Source organism: Symphodus melops, assembly GCF_947650265.1.
Source record: "Symphodus melops genome assembly, chromosome: 6".
Lineage (NCBI taxonomy): Eukaryota > Metazoa > Chordata > Actinopteri > Labriformes > Labridae > Symphodus > Symphodus melops.
Window position 1 is genome coordinate 4,624,499 of NC_136696.1, and position 14,230 is coordinate 4,638,728.

Genomic DNA, 14,230 nt, shown 5'->3' on the forward strand with positions numbered 1-14,230 from the left:
TGTTATTTTATTTCCATCGTTTTAGCAGCGTAAGTGAAGTCTTCAAATAATAAGTTGATTTCAGTTAAAAAAAAATATTCATAAATAGTGTGTTAGTGTGTTATCTGCATTTCTTTAAAATAATAAAGTTTTGCACTTTCATTTGAAGAAATATCCCAGCTCTGATTAAGTGTATTTAAAGTAGAGACCATGTCAATGAACTATGAGGGCAAAATACTAAAAAAAAGTAATCGTTCATTTATCGTAATCCAGGTAAAATGTAGTGTTCACTGAGATCATTTTTCTCTACTGTTCTTCTTTTAATGTTTCTAAAATCTAATACATTTTTGATGACCCGTCTCTTAAAAACATCATATCTAAATGTATTTTAAAAGACTGAAATACTTCCTGTTTGCGGCCACATGAACAACTTTAACACTGACTTCTTTTCTCTTCGACGCTGCACAGGGATTTAACGGCTGTGTATTTATTTTACACCATGATGATTCTGATCCATGGATCACATGTGGCTTGATACCATGGGGGGGTGATCTGATCATGGATCATCTGGAAACTGTTTCATCACCAGTCTGACGTCCACAACATGCTGAAGGTAGGTGATCCCAACTTACTCTGTTAAGTTTGCTGACTTACTATCCAAACCTAGTTAGCTTAATGCATTTTACTGTGAGCTCAGCAAAGAGGTCATGAAGAAACCTGAACTGATGATGGTAAATTATTAATTTTTATTTCTTGTTATAACAAGGGGAGGAGAAGAGACTCTGAGCTGATATGGGTTTCTCATAAAACAATAAAACTGAAAGAGTTCCTGACAGTCCGAGCTCAGACTCTATTTTGAGTGGACCGAGCAGAAGGACACGGGGTGAGTTTAATTTAACATTATTCTGACGTTACTGTTCTAACCTCAGGTTCATGCTTAGTAATAATTTAAACTGATCAGAGACAGTACAGGATCAGCTCTGTGAACGTGGAGTACTTATTCTTTTCTCAGCTTTTAGTCAACAAGTAATTTCAAGTAAAAGTTGTGTAGCTAAGAATCTGAATCGTCCTGAATCAGACTTGTTTGTCAGGACTCCTGCAGTCGACGCTCTCAGTCTGTGTTGCTGGTTTTCTCTCAGATGAAATAACGTCCAGAGGACGACAGTGCTTATGTTCCACATTCATGTTAGATAATCTCCACCTCCTCAAAGTAGTTATGATAAATAATGGATCTTAATAAAATGTTATCAGTAACTAACGTCTCAATAAAACATCTATCTGACCAAAGGTGTTTTTATGACATGATTTGATCCTTACAGGCATCACAGACTTTGTTTTATATCCTTCTAGAAATAAAACTGTTGGTCCAAAGGTCATAACTGCTGTTAAATATTAACATACTGCTTTAATGTTTGAAGTTTAAAATTCTAAACCTCGATATTATCAGACACACAGGAAGGATAAATGTTTGAACTCAATGTATATTAAACCCTAAAAGCAGACCAGGGTGAAATACCAAGCAGGGAGTCGGATCAGAAGGACAATTCAGGTTAAGATCAAAACAAAGTGCAGTGATGTGTTTGATCAGGTACTAAGGCAGACAGGAAGAGAGGCAGAGTCACATAAAGGTTCACATTAGGGCTAGTAGCCAAGTGGTTGGTGTCATTTCCTGCTCTCTCTCTCTACCTGACATTGATAAAAGGACCACAGTAGGTATTAAAATGTGGAGGCTTGACGATCTATATTTAACATAACCTTCCTGTTTGTGTCTTACCTGTATGTCTTCCTTGTCCTCAGGTTGATGTATCATGAACGTCATTGATTGTCCTGAGCAAACTGGAGATCAGAAGATGAGTGATAGAGGAGACAAAGAGGAGGACAGAGCAGAGTCTCCTCTGTCCAGCTGTCTCTCTATGAAGAGTGACTGGTCTAAATATCGTCCTCCAAACTTCAGTAATGAACCAGGACCCTCAGATCAGAAGTAAGAAAACTTCTTTAAATCCCCAAAATGTCAAACTACAGAAATGTGCTTGTTATTAAGAACAAGAGTTGAAACAATAGAATAATTTAATAGACATTTGATGCATGTTTGTGAACCAGTGAATTTATTTACACCACTGACTTGAGTCAAGAAAATATTGTACCACTTCCCAAGAGACTCAACAGCATTATCAATGAACTCAAACATGTTAATTTTAAGGTATTGTGCAGAACCAGGTTTGAATCCCCATCAATGGTTTTAATCTCATCTTATCTTTTATCTCTACAGAAAAACAAAGGGGTCTGTTTCTGTGGAGGAGCAGCTGTCCAGATGTGCTTTGTGTCAGGACGTCCTGAGAGATCCAGTTTCTACCAGCTGTGGACACTGGTTCTGCAGACAGTGTCTCACCTCATACTGGGACCAGTCTACTTCATCAGGAGAGTCCTTCTGTCCCCAGTGTGGACAAAGACCTGTAATAGGTCGAGGACTGCAGATATCCAGTCAGTCCAGCACTGAAATCAGTAAGACTGAAGTCACTGAGTCTGAAAACAAGACTTTATCATTTATTACATTTGTTGTTAATGCTGTTAATATTTACAATAATATAGTCAAATGTATCAATATAATTTAACCTGGTTATATTTAATATGTTCTTCTTCTATTGTAGCAGCACACATTTATCACAGGGAGGTTTTTGTGTCAGTCAGTTTGTTTAATAAATCCAGTCTCAGGATATGTTTCTTCTCTTTTAGCAGATGGAGGTCAGCAGGAGGTTTTAGATGAATATAAGGTCAGTCTGAGGAGGAGATATGTGACTGAAGGAAGTGACGAAACAGGAAGGAGAATCCTCCTCAACAGGATCTACACTAAGCTCTACATCACAGAGGGGCAGAGTGAAGAGGTGAACACCCAACATGAGGTGAGACAGATGGAGACAGACTCTAAAAAGAAGACTCCAATCAGGTGCCAGGACATCTTTAAAGCCTTACCCGACCAACAGGAACCAAAGACAGGAGCTCAACCCGACCAACAGGAACCAAAGACAGGAGCTCAACCCGACCAACAGGAACCAAAGACAGGAGCTCAACCCGACCAACAGGAACCAAAGACAGGAGCTCAACCCGACCAACAGGAACCCATCAGAGTGGTTCTGACAAACGGCGTGGCTGGTGTTGGAAAAACCTTCTCAGTGCAGAAGTTCACTCTGGACTGGGCCGAGGGCTCAGAGAACCAAGACGTCAGTCTGCTGATCCTGCTTTCATTCAGGGAGCTGAACTTGATCAGAGATGAGCGCTACAGTCTTCTTGAGTTGCTCCGTGTTTTCCATCCAACATTACAGAAGGTGGCAGCAGAGACGCTCGCTGTCTGTAAACTGTTGTTCATCTTTGACGGCCTGGATGAAAGCAGACTGTCATTGGACTTCACAAACAGGGAGGTTGTGTCTGATGTCACACAGAAGTCATCGTTAAACACACTGTTCACAAACCTCATCAAGGGGAATTTGCTCCCCTCAGCTCTCATCTGGATCACTTCTCGACCTGCAGCAGCCAATCAGATCCCTCCTTCATGTGTTGACAGGGCAACAGAAGTACGAGGCTTCACTGACGCCCAGAAGGAGGAGTACTTCAGGAGGAGGTTCAGTGATGAAGATCTGTCCAGCAGAATCATCTCACACATCCAGACATTCAGGAGTCTCCACATCATGTGTCTGATCCCGGTCTTCTGCTGGATCACTGCCACAGTTCTGGAGCACATGACGAGCACAGAGCAGAGAGGAGAGCTGCCCAAGACCCTGACTGACATGTACTCACACTTCCTGCTGGTTCAGACAAAGAGGAAGAAGATCAAGTATCATCAGATGAGTCCGCATGAGCTGACGGTGGCAGACAGGGAAGTTCTTCTGAAGCTGGGGAGGCTGGCGTTTGAACATCTGGAGGACGGAAACATGATGTTCTACCAAGAAGACCTGGAGCGGTGTGGTCTGGATGTCACAGAGGCCTCGGTGTACTCAGGAGTTTGTACAAAGATCTTCAAAGCAGAGTGTTTGATCTTCCAGAAATCAGTCTACTGCTTTGTTCATCTGAGCGTTCAGGAGTTTCTGGCTGCAGTCTACATGTTCCACTGTTTCACCAACAGGAAGAGAGGTGTAGTGGAGGCGTTTCTTAAAGACATCCAACACGGGGAATCATCTGGAAATACTTTTTTAAAGAATGTTAAAGAAGTAATAAGTCCTGGCACATCTCTGGAAGTCTTCCTGAGAGGTGCCATGGAGAAATCCCTGAAAAGTAAGAACGGTCAGTTGGACCTGTTTGTTTGCTTCCTTCATGGTCTTTCTCTGGAGTCAAACCAGAGACTCTTAGGAGGCCTGCTGGGTCAGACAGACAACCGTCCAGAAATGATCCAGAGAGTCATCAACAACCTGAAGAAGATGAACAGTAAAGATATCTCTCCTGACAGAAGCATCAACATCTTCCACTGTCTGACGGAGATGAAGGACCTCTCAGTCCATCAGGAGATCCAAGAGTTCCTGAAGTCAGAGAACAGATCAGGGAAGGAACTCTCTGAGATCCACTGCTCTGCTCTGGCCTACATGCTGCAGATGTCTGAGGAGGTTCTGGATGAGCTGGACCTGAGTAAGTACAAGACATCAGACCAGGGACGACTGAGATTGATTCCAGCTGTGAGGAACTGCAGGAAGGCAGAGTAAGTCCAGATGTGATTAAATATGAGTATAAATAAAGTAACAATAAGCCGTTTAGTTCTTCATATATATATAATGTATAATCTCTCTGTTTGTGAAAACAGAGTTCATCTATATTCAGTAAATGAAGAATATTTGTCTCTGTCTTGATTCAAAGCGCTCGGACATTTGTGTTTTCCTCCTTCATGGACTCGAGAGTAAAGTCTGAGTTGTGTTAGCGTGCGTGAAAAGGGACGTTTGATGAGTTTGTCTGTCCTGACTTTATGCTGACAGTAAGAACTTAAAGTAACACAGCTAACGAGAGGTTGATTAGTAACAGTGACATGATGAGTGAAGTTACCAGCAGTCATGTCATACATCACGTTACAGACAGAAGGTGGATCAAAAAGTCAAGCAGCCAAAATAATAGATTTCAGTACATTGAACTGTGTTAGTCAGGTATTATGTTGTGTTGGATCAGATCACAGATTGAAGTCATGGATGATTTTATTGGCCGCTCTCCTCTGAACTGCCCCTTTATTACAACTTTACAAACCCCGAACAAGAATCCATCTGAGAATAATGAATTTACTGAAAGCTACAAAAACAAGATTTATTTCTCTGTTGAGCTTTGATAAAGTTGAGCATGGGACAGCGGGGTTAGAGGTAAATAAAAGTAACAGAGTGATTTATGACAACAAATAACATAAATTGAGTCCCCGGTCTGCTGCTTGTTCTGCTCTGACTTTATGAGCAGATGCAGCTTGTCACAGGTTCGTTTTTAAAAGTGAAAAGATGATTGCTCAGTCAGGAAAACTTCTGTTGGTGGGTTTTTATTCACCATAGAAAATATATACAACCATGTAAAAAATGTGCCAAAATCCCGGTCATTGAACAAACAAAAGAAAACAAACAAACAAAGTATTTACAATACTTTACAGAAAAGGGCAACACGATATGTTGGGAACAAACGTGATCTGGTCACTTTTTCTGTTCGCTCTCATTTTGTCTCATTTTGACACAGAGGGTAACAAAGACAAAGGGTGCGTTCGGATTGTCCCTCCTGTCCACTAACACTCACATTTCTTCCTTTAACCCTGGAAGCAGTTAAGTGGCGGCCATGATAAGAGCCGTCCATAGTCCATTTTCTGTAAACTGTAGTTCCACCACGGCAGACTCACGTCTCTAACCTCCGCCGCCGTCACATTATTATGACATCACCGAGTGAAAGTGTGGTCGGATTGTCAAAACAATGCCATCGCCTTTTCCTAAGTCGTTTATGAAGTCTCCTAACACCTTTTCTAAGTCCTTTATGAAGTCTCCTTACACCTTTCCTAAGTCCTTTATGAAGTCACCTAACACCTTTCCTAAGTCCTTTATGAAGTCTCCTTACACCTTTCCTAAGTCGTTTATGAAGTCTCCTAACACCTTTTCTAAGTCCTTTATGAAGTCTCCTAACACCTTTCCATAGGTCTTTTATGAAGTCACCTAACACCTTTATGAAGTCTCTTAACACCTTTCCATCACCCTGTGATGTTTTCACGGGGTTAAGGAAAGGTGGATAGTGAAAGTGGATAGGAAGGACAATCCGAATGCACCTAGAGACTAAATAGACGTGGGACAATCAGACACAGGTGAGACTAATCAGGGTCATCAACAAGGCAGGAAACACAAGAAACACAAGACCAGAACACTTGAGCACAAGTACAAATAAAAACCTGACACTGAAAACACAACCTCAACAAGATATTACAAAATAAAACAAGAAACACCAAAGACGAGACTTATAACACTGAACGCCAAACTAGGAACCTTAACATAGGAAAAAATATTACGGGCAACATACTGTAGAAGGACACAAGGATACAAAGTAAGACAGGAAACAGTGAAGACTAGAACTATAATATAAATCAGAAAACAAACAGGGAACAATGAGAACTAAAAACAGGATATCAGAACTAAATCATGACATCAGAGAAACACGTTTACAAGTGATGGAAATGTTTGTTAACAAAATTAAAATTGGATGAAAATATGAAGACATTCCTTTAAATAACATTATCTACCATTTTGTTTTACAACAGGTTTAGTAGCTGTGGACTATCAAAGACTCACTGTGAAGTCGTGGCCTCAGCTCTGAAGTCCAACCCCTCCCATCTGAGGGAGCTGAACCTGAACTCCAACGAGCTGCAGGATTCAGGAGTGAAGCTGCTGTGTGCTGGACTGAAGAGTCCAAACTGTAGACTGGAGACTCTGAAGTAAGACTACAGGTTTCATTTCTCTCTTCACATTAATATGATGAGAAGCTAAACTTTAAGAGAGTCAGTCGAGGATTTAAAACATAGAGTACAAACATGAGATGATGTCAGTCTTTCAGACAGCGCTGTCATCAAAAACAACAAACGTCTCTCTGTCATCAGAAAAGGACGAACACAAGATGAAGTGAGAAAATGAAACCTGAGGGGGAAATCACTGAGAACAAGAGAGAGACACTGATCATATATTAAAGAAAGATGAAGATTTGACGGTACATTTCTTCTGACAGCTGCAGCTGTAAAACCTGGAATCAGGGTTCCCACGCGTCCTGGAAAACCTGGAAAATGATCAATGCATTTTCCAGTCATGGAAAACATGTAAAATGAGAAAAAATGTCAAATGTCCTGGAAACGGTTTAGTTTCCCTGGAAATGTATTTATCCTCCCCCGGCCAATGTGAACGGATTAAAAGTTCTGCGCATGGATTTGTCCACTTGTCTTCTGACAACATGAAGACACAGCGCTTCTTTGCCGGTGCAGCGCCCCACGTGACGCTACCGAACACAGTCACATGAATGATTCTCATTATCAGCACATCATCACCATTACTTACTGTATATTTATACTCTGGTGCCAAGAAGGCAGACTATCAGACAGAATGCTATTTGGACTTTCAGAATAAAAGACAGTCTTAAGATAACCTGAAGAACTCCTCACAGAAGATCACAACAGATGGATCAGTGTTCCTGTCTCACCACAGCCATGACAGCACACATGTGAGAGGGAGTTTTACATGTTCTTAAATCTGCTTGGTGTGATAACACATTTAGATAAGGCTGTAGTGTTTTAAAAGCAGCCTCCCACAGTGGTCAGGGATAAGCCCAAGTCCCTCTCTCATTGGTGTTTGATGCAGGATAAGCTGTCAGAGGAGGCAGTGGACCAATCTCCTCCCTGAAGTTCTCTCCCTCAGTCTGAAGTCAGTGAAAGGCCTCATCCTTTATGATGTGTCCCAGGTGGTTTAAAGGGTAGTCTAAGCCTACCCTGGAAGTTTCCATGTTCAGTTTGTCAGTGTTCTAGCAGCAGCTGTTAATAAGGGCTTATTCCATACAGGGCGGGATGGTTAAGACCACCCATTAAAGGATTCTGGAAGGATTGAACAACATCACAGCTGAATGAAAGAATTGTCTCTTTTAAAAGAGTTTAAAGAGTTTGACTGAGATCAGGAATATGTTGGTGTCTTTATTGACATGAACAGCTGGATGAATGTTTGGATGATGTCTGTAGAAAGCTGACATTTGAATACTTATTTTAGGGACACACTCACTGATTGGACCTAGTTATGTTCTTATCATCTCATTCATCATTCTTTTTATTCTCTTCTTTTATTCTTTATTCAGATTGGTGAGCTGCAGTTTGTCAGAGATCAGCTGTTCTTCTCTTGTCTCAGCTCTGAAGTCCAACCCCTCCCATCTGAGAGAGCTGGACCTGAGCTGGAACAATCTGCAGGATTCAGGAGTGAAGCTGCTGAGTGATTTTCTGCAGAGTCCAAACTGTAGACTGGAGACTTTGAGGTCAGTTCACTTCTTCTCTGTTTGTGTTTTACATCTCATGTGTTTGATAGTCAGCTGAAACATTTTCATGTTCACATGTTTCTGACCTCCATGAAGTTTTAGATTGAATGCTGTTCATGTTGATTTTCTTGTTTGAATCTGCATCATCAACAAATCTGATTTTTAACAAAATACTTTAAGGTTCAAGGTTTTCTTTATTGTCAATTCCAAAATATGTCAGACATACAGTGAAATTGAATTTACGTTTCCCCACGGTGCAATGTAGATAAGAAAAAAAAGGTACGGTAAATAAAATAAAACAAGGTAAAAAAGATAAATAATATTTACATGAATAAAACCTAAATGTGCAAAAAGTACAAAGTTAAATAAAATGGAGTATAAAACAAGATTATAAGACAAGTGAAACTTGTGCATGCGTGCAATGTGCAATAAATGACCAGGGTTCTGTTTCAATGTTCAAACAGGAGGAGGTTCCAATGTTCAGTGTTCATGGGGGCAGAGGGGAGGGAAGAGAGGGGAGAGAGGGGAGAGAGTTCAGCTTCCTGACAGCTTGGTGGAAGAAGCTGTTTCTCAGTCTGGTAGAGCCGGCCCGCAGGCTGCGGTACCGTCTCCCCGATGGCAGGAGGCTGAAGAGGCTGTGTGAGGGGTGGGTGGGGTCACTCACAATGCGGGTTGCTTTGCGGGTGAGGCGGGTGCCGTAGAGGTCCAGAAGAGAGGGGAGCGGGACACCGATGATCCGTTCAGCCGCCTTCACTGTGCGCTGCAGGGTCTTGTGGTTGGCAGCAGTGCAGCTCCCCAGCCACACAGTGATGCAGCTGGTCAGGATGCTCTCGATGATGCCTCTGTAGAAGGAGCACATGATGGGTCGGGATGCTCGTGCTCTCTTCAGCTTACGGAGGAAGTAGAGGCACTGCTGGGACTTCTTGGCCAGTGATGTGGTGTTGGCTGTCCAGGAGAGATCCTCACTGATGTGGACCCCCAGGAACTTGGTGCTGCTCACTCTCTCCACAGCAGCACCGTCGATGGTCAGGGGGGGTTTGGGAGTTCTCTTCAATGGAGTTCTTGAAGTCTTTAAAGTGAAAGTTTCTGATTTTTATTAAATGTTCAAAACTGAAGACACAAGATTATCTGAACTGACATATCTGTGATTATGAAGTACACACACACACACACACACACACACACACACACAAACACAGACAGTCCCATGTGTGTGTAGCACAGTAGAGTAGTGGGTGTGTAATCTTGACTGAGATCAGTAACATGTTGGTGTCTTTATTGACATGAACAGCTGGATGAATGTTTGGATGATGTCTGTAGAAAGCTGACATTTGAATGATCCACAATAACACAATGACAAAGTCTCTCTACTTATTTTAGGGACACACTCACTGATTGGACCTAGTTATGTTCTTATCATCTCATTCATCATTCTTTTTATTCTCTTCTTTTATTCTTTATTCAGATTGAGTGGCTGCAGTTTGTCAGAGATCAGCTGTTCTTCTCTGGTCTCAGCTCTGAAGTCCAACCCCTCCCATCTCAGAGAGCTGGACCTGAGCTCCAACGAGCTGCAGGATTCAGGAGTGAAGCTGCTGAGTGATTTTCTGCAGAGTCCAAACTGTAGACTGGAGACTCTGAGGTCAGTTCACTTCTTCTCTGTTTGTGTTTTACATCTCATGTGTTTGATTATCAGCTGAAACATTTTCATGTTCACATGTTTCTGACCTCCATGAAGTTTTAGATTGAATGCTGTTCATGTTGATTTTCTTGTTTGAATCTGCATCAACAAATCTGATTTTTACCAAAATACTTTAAATGGAGTTTTATTCAAGTGCTAACAAGTGCTTACCCATACTTCAGATACTTTTTCTGAACTCTTCATTTCAAAATAGAACACATCTTTCTCTGCACACACTTTCTTTACTAAAACACTGGAAATCTGACTCAAAATGAATTTATTCTGGGACTTCCGGGACGGCGCGGAGCAAGATGGCAGCATAGAGTAGAGCTCCTGAGTCGATTAGAAAATATTCTCCCCAAACTATGAAAAAATCGAAGACACGAATTTTAAACTGATAAGCAATGAGTGGGGGACGAGGGCAGAGAAGTTTAAGGAAAAAAAAGATGTCCAGAGACCAGGGAGAACACGAGTTTGAAGACGAGGCAGCAAGTGGGGAAAATGACGACTATGAACACGCCCACACGGTACTCGAGGGACTCGCTAATATCACTAGAGAGATACGTGACCTCAAAAGGGAGATGAAAAACGATCTCACAACATTCAAAGACGAATTTAAAGAAGAGATGAGGCGAGAGTTTGCTGGCTTTAGGGACGAAATTAACCGAAAATTGGCGCAAAATGTCGCGGACAGTCAAGAGCAGCGGAAGGATATCACTGAGGCACAGGTACGAGTGGCGGAGTTGGAGGAATGGAACATCGATGCGAAGAAAGCCATCCTCACTCTATTGAAACAACAAAGAAAACTTCAAGAAAAGTTGACCGAAGTGGAGGGACATGGAAGACGTTGTAATTTAAGGATTTACAATGTGGCTGAACGGGACAATGAGTCTGTGACCGAACTGGTGGAGGGACTCCTCCGCCGCGAACTCGCGTTACCGGAGGGAACTGACTTCGCCATTCAACGCGCCCACAGAAGTCTCGGGAAAAAACCACCTCCGGGAGCATCCCCGAGGTCCATTGTGGTCAATTTTCTTAAATACGAGACCAAAGAGAGCATTCTTGCTAAAGCCTGGAAAGAGAAAATATTAGTAGAGGGGAAACAGATTTTTTTCGATCATGACTATCCCACCGAGGTGATGAAAAAACGTAAATCCTACTCCGAAATCAAAAAGACTCTGAAAGATAAAAAAAATGCGCTTTCAGACCCCTCTGAGTAGGATACGGATTCATTGGTCAGACGGGCCCAAGATCTACAATAACGCCGAAGACGCAGCGCGGGACATGCGGGAGAGAGGGCTGGAGACGGGTGAGCAGCGCGACAACGAACCCTCACTGGAGGAGCGGATCCAGAGAGCGTCACCATGGCAACGCGTTGGAGAGAGACAGGACGCCAGTCTGGACGCAGCGAACAGAGCGAAAGAAAAGCTGCAAGAATTCAGAAGATGAGGGGTCGATGAAGACGGAAAGAGAGAGGGAGGGGAAGAGTTCTCAGGTAACCCACAAGAGTTAAACGCCTCCTGCTTTTAAGTTGAAGACTACACGTTGGCTGGGTAAGCAAAATGTGTCTGTTTTGTTGGACAAACTGGAGGTTTTTTGTTTTTTGCCGCAACAGGAAGGGTACCACTAAGGAAGACCTGAAGTGGGGAATTTTAAGACCCCCCTCCCTTCATTACAAACGAGACTTCTCTAATGTTTATGTTTACATGTGAATCGACGGAGAGAGCTATTAAGTTAGTGACTGTTGGACTTATCTAGTAGGATGGGAAGGCCTATTTTAGGTGAACCCCAAACCACTAGGGGGGGCCTTTTGTTCGGGAAAAGTTATCCCCCACTCCCACCAACAGGGAGACAGGGCCCAAAGTTGGGCTATAGGAACTCATTTTCTAGTTCCTTTGGGCATAATCGCAAGAGAGGTGTTTATAACACTGATCTCCAACACAGTAAGCTTCGAATTGATCAAAGAAATTAGTGACAAGAAGGGAAGGTATGTCATGATAAAAGGGAAATTAGAAAATCATTTGGTGACACTGCTCAATGTATATGCTCCACCAGGAAGTGGAAAAACATTTTATGAAAAAGTTTTTGATCTTATAAATTTGGAAACAGATGGGACATTAGTGTGCGGTGGGGACTTTAATGTGGTACTGAACTACGGATTAGACACTACAAGTGTGAAGAGAAATAGAAAACAAATTAATCGGTACATGAATACAATGATGTCAGAAATGGATGTACAGGATATATGGCGAGAACTTCATCCACTTGACCGGGATTATACCCACTATTCAGCTCCACATGACATGTACTCCAGAATTGATTATTTTTTGATGAGTAAAGGAGATGTACACAAAGTGAGGGAATGTAAAATAGGAGTGGCTGACGTGTCAGATCACAGTGCAATTTACTTAAAAATTCATTTGAATAATAGGAGGAAAAATACAGTATGGAGACTCAACGAAGGCATACTGAACAATAAGAGACTGGTTAGAGAAATAAAAGGGGAAATAATTCAATACCGGGAGGAAAATGACAATGGGGAGGTTGATCCGACAATCTTATGGGATGCCCTAAAGGCGGTGATTAGAGGGAAGCTGATTTCTCATACAGCATTTTCAAAGAGAGTCAGACTAGAAACATATAAGAAACAAATTGAAAAATTAAAAGAACTGGAACAGCAACACAAGCAATCAAAAGATTCAGACATACTGAATCAGATTAAAGATGTTAGGGGGAAAATAAATGATATATTGTTGGAAGAGGTGGAAAGGAAAGCAAGGTTCATGAAACAGACTTACTATGAGGGAGGATCTAAAGCCACTAAAGTGATGGCTAGACGTATAAGGAAACAACAAGCAATAACTAGTATACATAAAATAAGGGACCCTGAGACTAACAAAACTCTATACGAACCAGAAGAAATAGAAAGGGTATTTGAGAAATATTACTGTAACTTATACTCACAACCTATTCCTGTAGGTGAAGAACACCGGACAGAGATTCTAGATAACTTGGATTTACCGACAATAGGTACAAAGCAGAATGAAATATTGACTTCAGAGATTACAACAGAAGAGATTCAAGAAGCAATTAGTCAGGCAAAATCAGGGAAGTCACCAGGAGCTGATGGACTGGGAGCTTCCTTTTATAAAACATTCAAGGAAGAGTTAATCCCACTACTCCAGGACTCACTTAATTATAGTCTCAGATCAGGCAAGATCCCCCCTCATGGAAGGAAGCCATTATTTCTATTATTCCAAAGGAAGGTAAAGATAGGGAATACTGTTGTAACTATAGACCCATATCACTTTTGAATGTAGATTATAAACTTTACACCTCAATTATAGTGAAGAGATTAGGGACATTTATGCAGGATTTGATTGATGAAGACCAGACCGGTTTTATTAAAGAGAGACAAACTCAAGATAACATAAGAAGGAGTTTACATGTCATAGAAAATATACAGAGCAAGGGGGAAAGTGCAGTTTTGGTAAGCATAGACGCTGAAAAGGCTTTTGATAGCGTGAATTGGGTAATTTTATATAAGGTGCTGGAAAAATTTGGATTTAATGAGGAATCTGTGAATTGCATTAAGTCGTTGTATCAGGAACCTAAGGCAAGGATTAGAATAAATGGTAGTTTGACAAAAAGTTTCACTCTGGAAAGAGGGACAAGGCAGGGGTGCAGCCTCTCTCCAAGTCTATTCGCATTATTTATTGAACCATTAGCCCAAATGATTAGGGAGGAGGAAGAAATTAAAGGGGTGAAAATAGGAAAGGAGATAGGATTATTCGCGGATGACATATTGATTTTTTTAAAACAACCCAACGAAAGCTTCCCAAAACTTATTAGCCTACTAGAGAATTATGGAAAATATTCAGGTTACAAAATTAATGTCACGAAAACACAGACCCTGTCAATAAACTACTCCCCGACTCAAGAGATGAAGGATATATATAAACTTAATTGGAATGCCAAATCAATAAAATACTTGGGAGTAAATGTTACAAAAGGAATAGACAAACTATATGATGCGAACTACACTAAAATAAATCAGGAAATTCGGAGCGACTTGGAGAGATGGTC

The 14,230-nt window shown here is 41.5% G+C and overlaps 1 protein-coding gene and 1 long non-coding RNA gene across 2 annotated transcripts in view; both read left to right on the forward strand.

Annotated features, from left to right (window-relative positions):
• The first annotated feature begins 347 nt into the window (after window positions 1-347).
• LOC306825908 lies at window positions 348-2,448 on the forward strand. Its single transcript, XR_013779322.1, has 4 exons — window positions 348-592; window positions 746-862; window positions 1,777-1,960; window positions 2,249-2,448. It is a non-coding gene; the product is annotated as an uncharacterized lncRNA (long non-coding RNA).
• A 159-nt stretch (window positions 2,449-2,607) lies between these two features.
• LOC306825793 (uncharacterized protein) overlaps window positions 2,608-14,230 on the forward strand; it is a gene marked incomplete at its 5' end in the record, with an annotated part of 41,158 nt that continues 29,535 nt past the window's right edge. Inside the window, 5 exons of the mRNA XM_079346749.1 lie at window positions 2,608-2,623; window positions 2,716-4,663; window positions 6,725-6,898; window positions 8,293-8,466; window positions 9,932-10,105. Of these exons, the coding sequence (XP_079202875.1) occupies window positions 2,608-2,623; window positions 2,716-4,663; window positions 6,725-6,898; window positions 8,293-8,466; window positions 9,932-10,105 (2,486 nt within the window). The remainder of the gene's footprint in view (window positions 2,624-2,715; window positions 4,664-6,724; window positions 6,899-8,292; window positions 8,467-9,931; window positions 10,106-14,230) is intronic.